Source organism: Vulpes lagopus, chromosome 11 (genome assembly GCF_018345385.1).
Source record: "Vulpes lagopus strain Blue_001 chromosome 11, ASM1834538v1, whole genome shotgun sequence".
In the NCBI taxonomy this organism is placed as follows: Eukaryota; Metazoa; Chordata; class Mammalia; order Carnivora; family Canidae; genus Vulpes; species Vulpes lagopus.
Window position 1 is genome coordinate 81817984 of NC_054834.1, and position 11066 is coordinate 81829049.

General features: G+C 55.3%; 2 protein-coding genes across 4 annotated transcripts in view; both read right to left on the reverse strand.

The window, feature by feature from the left end:
• LOC121471682 (collagen alpha-1(I) chain-like) overlaps positions 1-1119 on the reverse strand; it is a 120210-nt gene extending 119091 nt beyond the window's left edge. The window contains exons 1-2 of the mRNA XM_041722462.1: positions 935-1119; positions 62-812 (exon numbers count right to left, since the gene is read on the reverse strand). Of these exons, the coding sequence (XP_041578396.1) occupies positions 62-812; positions 935-1119 (936 nt within the window). The remainder of the gene's footprint in view (positions 1-61; positions 813-934) is intronic.
• A 1166-nt stretch (positions 1120-2285) lies between these two features.
• Positions 2286-10592, reverse strand: NR4A2 (nuclear receptor subfamily 4 group A member 2). Of its 3 annotated transcripts, none has more exons than XM_041773291.1 (8): positions 10463-10591; positions 8656-8779; positions 7194-8059; positions 6278-6407; positions 5693-5856; positions 4602-4804; positions 4028-4206; positions 2286-3881 (listed from the first exon to the last, which is right to left on the reverse strand). In XM_041773291.1, the coding sequence occupies exons 3-8, from the start codon at positions 8055-8057 to the stop codon at positions 3625-3627; spliced, it is 1797 nt and encodes a 598-aa protein (XP_041629225.1). In that variant the 5' UTR covers positions 8058-8059; positions 8656-8779; positions 10463-10591; the 3' UTR covers positions 2286-3624. The 3 variants fall into 3 exon arrangements, with proteins under 3 accessions (XP_041629225.1, XP_041629226.1, XP_041629227.1); XM_041773292.1 differs by having other exon boundaries at positions 10455-10531; XM_041773293.1 differs by lacking the exon at positions 2286-3881 and having other exon boundaries at positions 4028-4085; positions 10463-10592.
• Positions 10593-11066: the final 474 nt, after the last annotated feature.

The window sequence follows — 11066 nt, forward strand, 5'->3', positions numbered from 1 at the left end:
GGGGGGCCGAAGGGGCTGGGGGGCGGGGGGGCCGGGGCCGGGGGCGGGGGCTCGGCCTTGCCGCGGCGGGAGCGCCCCGAGCCGCGGAGCGCGGCGGCCCCAGCGCCACGGGGAGGTCCAGTCCGTCCCGCGGGCCGGTCCGTGGGCCGCCAGCCCTCACGCCCAGGCCCGGCTCCCGCTGGCGCAGACGCCCCGACAGCGGCGAGCCCCGGGGCCCAAGGCGGGGTGAAATGGAGCCCTCGGGTGACGTCCTTGCGCGGCAGGAGCGGCTTCCCGGCGGGCCTGCCCGTGAGACGTGAGGGGCGCTCGGGGCGCTCGGGGCGCTCGGGGCGCTCGGGGCGGGGGCGCGAGCTGCCTGGGGCCGCAGCGCCGCACAGAAGGAACCACGCCGGGCGCTGCCGCCCTCCGGGCTCAGGCGCAGCTCCGTGGACCCCAGTACGACCCCAGTACGACCCCCGCACCCCCCCGGCGGGGCCCAGAGCGCCGCGCCCCCCAGCCAGGAGCCGCCCCGCAAGGCGCCCGCGCGCCCAGACCCAAAACGGGCCCTTCCGGCGCGGAGCGCGGGGTGCCGGGCTCGGCAGCTGCCACCGGGGCGCGGGACCCACGGAGGGAGGACGGGGACGGGGACGGCGCCTCCCCTGCAGCCCCCGCGTCCTCCTGAGGAAGCCCCGCGCGGCGTCCGGGCTCCGCGGTGCAGCGCGTCGGTGGCCCCGCGGGCTCGGCCCGCAGCCGGGGAGGGGGGCGCGGGGGGCGCGGCATCGCGGCGGGATGACCCGCACCCGCGAAGCCCGGGAGGCGCCGGCCCCGGGCGCCTTGGGGACCCCCGCCTCGCCGAGCGTGCGGGCCCGTGCCCTGCGCCCCAGCCCCGCGCCCGGACCGGGAGGCGCACGACCTAGCGCCACGGCCTCGGGGTGCGCAGCCTCCTCAGGGGGACCCGCGGGAGAGGCGGTTCTGGGTTCGACTGTCGGGGACCGAGTGGCTGCCTCGGGGCCTCAGCACCGGCGACCGCCGGGCGCTCCGCAGACACCGGCCTCTCTGAAGACCTCTCTCTCGGCTTATTAGCGGGAGGCTCTGGTTGCGCTGGAAGTTGCGAAAAGAAAAGGAAATGGCAAGTCCCATCTTTTCAAGAAAGGCAGGAAACTGGATGCTTCGCTCACTATTTAATCCTTTCTGTGACCGCCCGCGTTTGCCCCCGGAGATACCTGCGGGGAAACCCACCTGTTTAAAACGAGCTTCAGTTATCAGGGAACCTGCCTTCTCTCTTTTCTCCCCATAAAAAAGGAGGGGGGGGTGGGAAGCAAAGTAAGAAAGAACAACCTAAGAACTCCTGTGGCAGTTCACCGGCAATTTCTGACTTTGCGTTTGAAAACAATGTCTCTGAGTTTCAGCGACCCGCTGGCCCCCCGTAAGCGGCCAGGGCCGGCGAGGAAGACGGCGCCCACCCTGCGCCCCGCAGGCCCGCGGGCCTGAAGCTACGCAGGCAGGACCCCGACTGCCCAGAGCCCGGGGCTGAGCCGCGGCCGCAGCACCGCTTGCTCCTTTGCTAAAGGTTGATGATGCTGCCTGGAATCCTAGAGGCTGTGGATTAACTCACTTTTACTAGACCCAGAATCTGACAAATGAAATATTTTATGATTTATCTGAAAAACTTTAAAAACATGATGCTAAAAGTGTCAAGTGTACCTCATCACTCTCCAGTGAAGGAGGACAACAAAAAGCTGTAAGAAATGCCCCTACTGAGTTCTGCGGTGTGCCAAGACCACTGACCCAAAGCCCAGAGGGCACAAAATGCTTGGCCCTTCTTTCAACACCCTTTACAACAGCAATAAGTAGAGGAATTGGAAAAATCAGAGATAATGTACAACATGCTTCAAATCCATGTTAACTTCCTGAGTCTTAAAAAGATACTCCCTAAACATTCTGCAAGATAAAAACTTGACAGGACTTCAGAGACTTTGCAAAAGTTCAAAAGCCATCTCTGGTCTCCTGAACCTCTCTTCGGAAAGCTGCACTTAAGAGCAAAGTTAACGAAAGAGTTAAGGTATTCTCAATTGATTCTGATAAAGGCAGGTTGCCACCCTCGAAACTTCTGATGGAGGAAAAATGTACTGGGTTTTCTGGATAATTAGTTCAATTCTCCAGGTTCTTTTGCTAGAATAGATCCAGGCTGTCAGTTTGAAACTCAAATGAATAAATGACCTATCCTGAATCAATCTCCAGCTGTATTGTATATTGCTGCTTAGTCATCATTTTTTTCTGACCCAGAAAAAAAAGACAAAATTCTGTTCATTTACATAGTTTATTGTTGTAAACATTAAAATTGTCTTTCTCAAAGAAAGAATTTATCAGAAAAAAAAATCAGCGTCTCTAACTGTCATACACCATAGAAAAAAAGGCAGTGACTCATATCATGTGCCATACTGGAAATATACAAAGAAAAATACTACAGAATATGGCAATATTAAAATTCTTACTCAAACATAAAATAATATATTAACTGACAATTTAGACATTAAAAAAAAACAAAAAAAATTCAAAGTGCTCAGTAATTTCCAGGGAGTTATGTATATTATAAGCACTCTGGAAACAGTCAAAAGCTGCTGCATGCAAGTTTTGTTTAGCTTTAGACAACAAAATAATCAAGATATAAACTTTCTTTTATCAACATCAACGGTACATACAACACTTACAAACAAGGAATGTTGGACGGTGTTACAAACACTATGTGTCCCTTTTGTCAGGATTTTCTGATGTGTAATACTTGTGCCCACCTATTTTACAATTGAGAAAATGTTTAAGCTCAGATAACTACCAATCTTTATAAAATCTAACAGACTACATAGTGTCTGAAATACTATTTATATAATATAGACATTACTGAAATAGCAAGTGCCTATAACATTTTCAACCTAGAATCAACATGCTTGTCCCTTTTTTGTGTAGTTCTTTTTTTCTTTTTTCTTTTTTTTTTTTGCAAACACACTTATCTTTTAGAATTTGTAATATGTATTCATAAATAGGCACAAAATAATTTAAAAAGCCAAACTGCATTGGGTAAATTTACAAGCCTTTCCCTTCTTCAACTCATGCCACCCACGCAACATTTAGTTTTACTATATATTACAGCTTTCTTTACAGCAGAAAACTTTGAAGTCTTTTAAAGGGCAATACTTGTGGGTCCCCAAACAATGTGTGAGTGTGTGTGTGTGTGTGTGTGTGTGTGTGTGTGTTACGTTTGTCTTAACTGCAACAACCAAACATGGCCAAACATTTCCCATCATACATTAGGAATCTTTCTTCTGAACAATAAACTGATTTTTAAACTGATAATAAAAAGTTTATACCACTGCACTGTGTGTAGTCCGTGTTCTAAATCCAGGATGCCCCGGAGCCAAATGCCCTTTCAGGTTCTGCCTGCAGGTTGGGAAATAGCAACAGTTTTTGTTGTTTTGTTTTGTTTTGTTTTGTTTTTTTCTTTAGGGATCAGGGGACTGGGGTTTTATGGATGGGGTGGGGGCCGGCTAGAGCTGAGGCAGCTCAAGGGGATATCTCTGCCTTGTGACTTGCCCCTCTGGATAGTTTTAGATTTCTTTGCAGTTCCTTTGAAGTGCACGGGAGGAGGTCTTAGAAAGGTAAAGTGTCCAGGAAAAGTTTGTCAATTATTGCTGGCGGTGGTACCAAGTCTTCTAGTTTCAGGTAGAAAATGCGCTGTAGCCCCTGTGTGCAAAGAGTACGGAGTTCTGGGAGCTTCCCCAACAGTTTGGACAAATAGTTGGGGCGGTTCAACCCCCCATTATTGAAAGTCACATGATCTTTGAGACAATTTACAATCTTGTTTTGCAGTTCTTCCACTCTCTTGGGTTCCTTGAGCCCGTGTCTCTCTGCAGGAAACACAATCAGAAACAAAAGAGGAACACACAAAGCAGTTAGCTAGCTGGCAGGACCAGGGAGGATCAGTGGCAAGGGAAAACCGGGACAGATCCTGCTGGGCAGTTTTGGAGAAATGCCCTGCACTTGAGGTACTGACCTGTGACCATAGCCAGGGCAGCAATGCAGGAGAAGGCAGAAATGTCGATGTTCATATTCTGCAAGTTGGAGGAGAATTCAACAATGGAATCAATCCATTCCCCAAAGCCACGAACGCATTGCAACCTGTGCAAGACCACCCCATTGCAAAAGATGAGTTTACCCTCCACTGGGTTGGACCTGCAATTAATACCAAAGAGAGAGAGGGGAGAAAAAGAGAGAGAGAAAAGCTAAACAACTAATTACTTGAAGAGCAATAAATGAGGGATTTAAGAGGTACCTAATTACGGAAGAGTTAATAAAATGTAGACCAGTAGACCTTGAAAGGGTTTAATTTCATAACAATGAAGAACGCCCCCTATCCCACTTCCATTCCATTCATCCAAGCCTTCTGGGCTTGCTCCTTCCCTTCTCTTCCTTTTGTCTACTATCTTTTCCTTCTTCTTTCCCTCTTTCATTTTCCTATTCTGTCCTTTTCTCTTTCCCCCTTTTATTTCCCCTTTCTTCTTTCTTCTCCTTCTTGATCCCTCTCTTCCTCCTTTCCCCCAGCCTCCCTGGATTGCCTCCTCCATTACCTGTACGCTAATCGAAGCACAAACAGTTCTAAGAAAGCTGATTCAAAAAGCAAGTCTTGGTCGGCTTTCGGCAGGTCAGCGAAGCCCGGGATCTTCTCAGCCCAGCCCCTGATGATCTCCATGGAGCCAGTCAGGAGATCATAGAACTGCTGGATATGCTGGGTGTCATCTCCACTCATCTGATAGTCAGGGTTCGCCTGGAACTGGAATTTCATTTTAAAAAGCACTTAATGAGGTTCTCTAAAATATATAACCCGTGAAATTGCTAACCCTGCTTCTAGTAGGGGAGCCAGGTTTTTATAACAATTAAACCTCTCTCTGACCAGTAAGGAAATTAGATGTTCCGGGGCAATTAATTCAATTAGGGATGGTGCTATGAGGTCGCTGCTTTAAATATGTAAATTACCATTTCCATACAGACTAAATACAGTGCCATCCAGCCCTGGGAAACGTTCACTCTTATCTCCACAAAACAATTGACACGTTAGTATTCATGCCAGTCCCAGAGTGGGTCTCGAGCGGAGACGCCCTTTGCAAATCTTAATAATATTGCAGTGGCTTCTAGGTTTGCCCGACACACTTCCTCCAATTAAAACCCACACATTTCTCACAGCTGGGGTAAAAAAGGAACCTGACCACTTGATTCCCCATGCCACAGCCATTCCTCATACATTTCTTTTTCCCTTCCCCGACCCCTAAGCAGGCATCACCCCCCGCCCAGACAGTGCCACAGAGGATGAGGATTAAAGCATCTCTACGGAAGGCTGGGGATAAAACGCAAGTGGGGAGCATTTTTGCACAGCCTCTGGTTTGGGCATGAGAGGCATTAGTGCATGAGTATATGTGTGCACGATGGTAGTGAGAAGGAGGGCTCCCAGAGAGGTGATCACTGTGGCCTGTCCGCCCTTCCTCTGTCTGCCCCGGTGTCTACACTCCCAGCAACATGGTTTGTTTGTCGCTCTGTCTCCTGCAGCTCTGCCCAGAGATGTAAAGCCACAGCCTTGCTTGAGTCTGAGGGTGAGTGAAGGGTATGGGAAGGGGTCCTGCCCGTCTGTGGGTTTGTCCACATGCTACCCCCGCCAGCTTCTTACCCTGGAATAGTCCAGGCTGGTCATAGCCGGGTTGGAGTCGACATGGGCCCTGACGAGGGCACTGATCAGACTCACCGGGGGCGAGGGGGGAGAGGGCTCCTGTGGGCTCTTCGGTTTTGAGGGCAAACGACCTCTCCGGCCTTTTAAACTGTCGGTGCGAACCACTGCAAAGGAATAAATAGGTTAGCGTCGCTCCCCCTAGCGGGACCCAGCTGCCGCCTCGGCCCCTCCCAGGGGTAAGGCCGCAGCCCCGGGCACCCGGGCGGCGCGCAGGGTCCCACTGCTTGTAAAGCCTTTAATGACGACAAGCATTAAAAAAAAGAAAGAAAGAAAAGAAAAAAGAAAAGGAAATGTGGGGTTGTTTCATGTCTTCTTCCAGATGGGTCGTATAGTCGACGGCGAGAAGGGCCTGGCTGCTTTCCCCAGGGCAGGATGCGCAAGCAGGCGGCTGCCGGGCAGGGAGGCTGGGCGCGGAAGGGGGGCACCCGAGGATAACCCCGCCGGCCCCCGGCTCTGGGACGCGGAAAATGGGACTGGGCTAGGAGCAGGGGGCTCCCGCGAAGTGGGCTGCTCGGCCCGACCTACCTTCTTTGACCATCCCAACAGCCAGGCACTTCTGAAACCGGCAGTACTGACAGCGATTCCGGCGCCGCTTGTCCACTGGGCAGTTTTTATTTGCTAAACACACGTATTTTGCGTTTTTTTGTACCGTGCGCTGCAAAAGGAGACAACATAGACCGATTTTTTTTCTTTTGAAAATCCAACAACCCAGGGAGGGAATCCAGGAACAATTTCTGAACGGCTGCGATCTACACTCCCTCCCCACAAACAAACACATACACACAACTCCTTTTAATTTTTTTCCTTTTCCTTTTCCTTTTCTTTCTTTTCGTTTTCCTCCCCCAGGGCATTTAACAGGAGAAAATTGATAGCGTTAACATTTGAGCTAACCTTGCCGCTCCTTGCTGTGTTTTATATGCCAAGAGAAGGAGAAGGAGACGCTCAGTAAATACAAATCCGTGGGCATTCATATTATTTACATTCCTTGGAGACCTTCTCTATTTAAAATGATAAGATTATTCAATCAGGATGGCGAAATAAAGAGATCACTTAATTTGACCATAGGGAATTCTGTTCCACTTGGTTAGCTCAGACACGGTTCTCTGTCCTAACCAATTTCAATCTGAACAGAGAAGACAGCTCCCAGCACATGCAAATGACCCTCTTCCTGCTCCGGCTCCTGCAACTCGGGGCTGGGGCCTGCCGGGGTCGGCTGCGCGCAGGGGCGACGCGACCCCAGGTCTCCGGGTCTCGCTCCTTCCCTTCCTCCGGTACCCAGAGGCCTCCGCCCCGGGCGGTGGGCGCCCGCAGGGCAGCCTGGGCGGACCCCGCAGCTGGTGGAGCCGGGGCTGGGCTGCCGGCACCCGGTGGAGCGCGCGCTCCGAGGCTCCCGGCACTAGGGGGCCCCTTACCTGCCGCCCCCGCCCCCGTCCTCGCTCACCTTAAAGAAACCTTTGCAGCCCTCACAGGTGCGCACGCCGTAGTGCTGGCAGGCCGCGTTGTCGCCGCACACGGCGCAGAGCCCCTCGTTGGAGGGGGAGCCCCGCGACGGCGGCGAGGGCACCTGCGTGTCCAGCAGCTGCGACGCGTGGCCGATCTGCAGGCCGGGGAAGCCCATGGACGCGGGCTTCCGGATGGGGTTGGGCACCGCGAAGGTCTGCCCGTCCACCACGTGGTGGCTGCCCGCCTGCTCCGGGTTCATGGGGACGTGCAGGGGCCCGTCGAAGCGCATCTGGCAGCTAGACACAGGGGTGCCGGGGGGCGATTGCTTAAATGAGAAGAGGGAGAGGCGGGAGACTGGCGTTTTCCTCTGCTCGATCATGTGCGTGGTGGCCACGTAGTTCTGATGGAAGTTGTGGAGAGAGCCTGGGTCGTCCCACATGGGGCTGTGCTGCACTTGGAAGCCCGGGGTGGTGGGCGTCGGGGGCGAGGAGGGCTTGTAGTAAACCGACCCGGAGTGCGGCATCATCTCCTCGGACTGGGGGGGCAGGTGGCTGTGTTGCTGGTAGTTGTGCATCTGAATGTCTTCTACCTTAATGGAGGACTGCTGTCCGGACAGGGGCATTTGGTACAAGCAAGGTGGCTTGACGTCGTAGCCTGTGCTGTAGTTGTCCATAAAGGTACTGAAGCTGGGGAGAGAAGTGGTGGCAGTGATTTCAGTGTTGGTGAGGTCCATGCTAAACTTGACAAACTCTGGAGTTAAGAAATCGGAGCTGTATTCTCCCGAAGAGTGGTAACTGTAGCTCTGAGACGCGGGGCTGGCTCCTTGAGGCGAGGACCCATACTGCGCCTGAACACAAGGCATGGCTGGAAATGAAACAGGGTGATACACACTCAGCCTGGTCAACCGAACACTTTCTCCCGGGCTCGGGTACACCTGGAGCTACACCGGCAGCCCGCGGCGGTCAGGGAGCCTGGGGCCGCCAGAGGAAGGGTGCAGAGCGCGAGTGCTGCGGAGCAAGACACTGCGGCCCTGGGGAGGCTGGCCCTGGGGAGGCTGGCCCAGGGAGGCTGGCCAGGGAGGCTGGCCAGGGAGGCTGGTCCGGGGAGGCTGGTCCCAGGAGGCTGGCCTGGGGAGGCTGGCCCGGAGAGGCTGCCCCCACCCCCAAGAGCCAGAGCCAGAAGGCCATTGAGGGAGGGTCTCTGTTCCCGGGTATTTCAGACGCCTCCCCATCACCCCCTCACACGGATGGTCCCCTCAGAGGAGCCTTTCCTCTGAAGCTCCGGTGCAGCAAGCTCATTCTAGAAATGAGGTTGAAAGCACAATGAGAATGTTGTTCCCCAAAGACGTTGGCCCGGGAAAACCTTAAGTTACAGACTTTGCTGAGGAAGATCGCATTGCCCTGTGTCTTGACGTTCAGGGAACTCGGAGGAGGGAAAGAAAGAAATGAAGTTGCACTAACCTTCAGCCGAATTACAGGCGTTTTCGAGGAAATTAAAGGTGGACAGTGTCGTAATTCAACGAAGGACAAAGTTTCCAATATTTTTAGAAAAGCAATGGGGAGTCCAGCCTGTCGGATCTCCTCCCTGAAATACAGACACAGGAAGCTTCAGGGTGACTTTCCCCGACAGATTCAGCCGGGCATCTGTAGAGTCCCCAGGCAAGCCCTCCTCTGCCCTCCTTGATTGTTTCCTTGGAAATTGCTGTGTAGCCTTTACCAAACTCAGCAGTTACAAGGAGTGTGTGAGAGAGGACCGTAAACAACCCGGAATGCCCCCCGTTGCACTGTGTAAATCCTTGCAGACAGAGGGTTCTGAAGGAGTACTTATTTATGACTTACGATGTAATAAACTGGACCCCTTGCTGAGATGGGGGGGCTGGGGTGGGGGTGGAGATAGGGCTGGGGGTAGTGTCATTTCCATTTGAGTTTCATTCAGACTCAAGAATAAACTAGAGTCTAATAAAATATAGCATTGGAATCTTAAATTTCTCTGTGGTGAAGCTAGCTTTTCTTTGGGGAGGGGTAAAGAAAGTAGAAGTCAAAAGCATAATATGAAAACCCCATCTCTCCCTCCCCTCCCCCCCCCCCCCACGCGTTACAGAATGTTAGCAAGGCCTGGGCAGCCCCGGCCCTGGAGGCAATCTGAGTGGAAGCATCTGGATTTCCTAAGTGGTTTTGACAGAACACTGGGATTGAGGATACAGGTGAATTGCCATTCACTTCTCCAGGGAAACTTGTCTTTCAACATCTTTGATGGCCAAGGGGTGGGAAGAGGAGACCCTACTTTTCCAGGAGCACCTTAGGTCAGTTGCAGAGGCAGAGAAGCCCCGCTCTCCGCTCTCCGGTACTGGCACCAAGGCTGGAGGCGCCTCCCGACCCGGGAAGCCCAGCGAACACCTTGCCTACCCCGCCTGCCGCAGTCTGCCTACTTGCCAGAGCCAGGCATTCCTGCGCCCTAGGAATTTTCAGACGTTCCCACTTGGAAGACATTCTAGAGCACAGACAATCTCGTTGCTAATGAAAAAGAAAGCCAGACCTCCACCCCGTCTGTTCCCCTCCCCCTCCCCCATCATCTTGCTTCCGGGGAGGAAGGCTAATCAGAAAAAGTAGAGGGAGAGGGGGCCCAGGACGACCACGGCCCTTAGGAGGTTTGCCTGTGCTGGACCTCGGCCTCCGGGCCACTTGGCTTCAGGCTTCAGGGCTGCTCTACTCTGTCTCGCTCTCTCTCTCTGTCTCTGTGTCTCTGTCTCTGACGTACGCACAGACCCAAGCCCGGCATGTGTCAAAACCAGAAATTTCAGGCAACTTAGTAACAGGACGCTCCGGCAACAGCAGCGCCGCCCCTCATTCAGCGGTGCCCGGGAAACCCTGGCACGGCGGCCGGCCTCCGGGACGCAGTCCCCGAGCAACACGCAAACTGGGGAACCTCCTCCCCGGCCCCGTGTGGGCCGCGCCCGCGCCCCCCCTCGGACACGCGGGGCGCGGCGTCTCCCTGCCCCGTGCTCGCAATCCAGTCCGCCCTAAGAGGAAACTTGGGGCTCGGATCCCGCGCGCGGGTCGGCGGCGCCGGCCGCGTCCACCCGCCGCGGGGAGCCCGGGGAGCCCGCGCCCCGGGGCCACGGCGCCGGCGCCCGGACCCACGACCGCGCGCCCCCGCGCCCCGCGCCCCGCGCCCGCCGCCGGAGCGCCCGCGCCACACACGTGGGGGCGAGAGGCGAGCGCGGAGCCGGGGCAGGAAGGGCCGGGGCGGCGCGCCGCACCTACTCACTCAGGACTTCTCCGCGCCTCTCCTCATTCATCCAACTGCGCCCGGGAGGCGCTCGGGCCGGGGCCGGGCCGGGGCGGGCGGGCGGCGGCGCGGCGGAGCCCAGCGGCGGGCGGCGGCGGAGCGGGGCGCGGCGGGCAGCGGCGAGCGGGACGGCGGAGCGAGCGCGGCCGCCGGCGGACTGGCCCTGGCCGCCAATGTGCCTTTGTTTATGTGGCTCGCGCCGCCGCTGCCAACATGCACCTAAAGTCCCCGCGCGTCAGCGCGCGTCAGCCGCCCGCCGCCCAATCGCCGCGCCGCCGCGCTCCCCGGACTCCTGGCCGCCGCTCGCTTTGGTATATTTCCGACCTGACGTCACGAGCAGGGCAGATTTTAAGGTGGGAACCGTTCTGGGTTCACCTTGGTCGCCAGCTTGGGGTTTTTTTTTTCTTTCTTTCTCTCTCTTTTTTTTTTTTTCCGAAAGAGGTGCGACCCTGCCCTCGGGCCCGGGCGGCCGCGACTTGTCACCTCGCCTTCCCCCACCCGGCCGCCCGCGCGCGGGGGAGGGAGCAACAAAAGCCCGCGCGGCAGGGACGGCCGGCAGGGGCCAGGTGGCCAGCACCTGGAC

Excerpts from the sequence above, each read along its gene's own strand:
- NR4A2 (XM_041773291.1), bottom strand. The coding sequence starts at position 8,057 with ATGCCTTGTGTTCAGGCGCAGTATGGGTCCTCGCCTCAAGGAGCCAGC. Across the intron at positions 6,408-7,193 it reads GCTGCAAAGGTTTCTTTAAG|CGCACGGTACAAAAAAACGC; the intron begins GTGAGCGAGGAC and ends CTCCTTTTGCAG. Across the intron at positions 5,857-6,277 it reads TGTTGGGATGGTCAAAGAAG|TGGTTCGCACCGACAGTTTA; the intron begins GTAGGTCGGGCC and ends ATTCCTTTGCAG.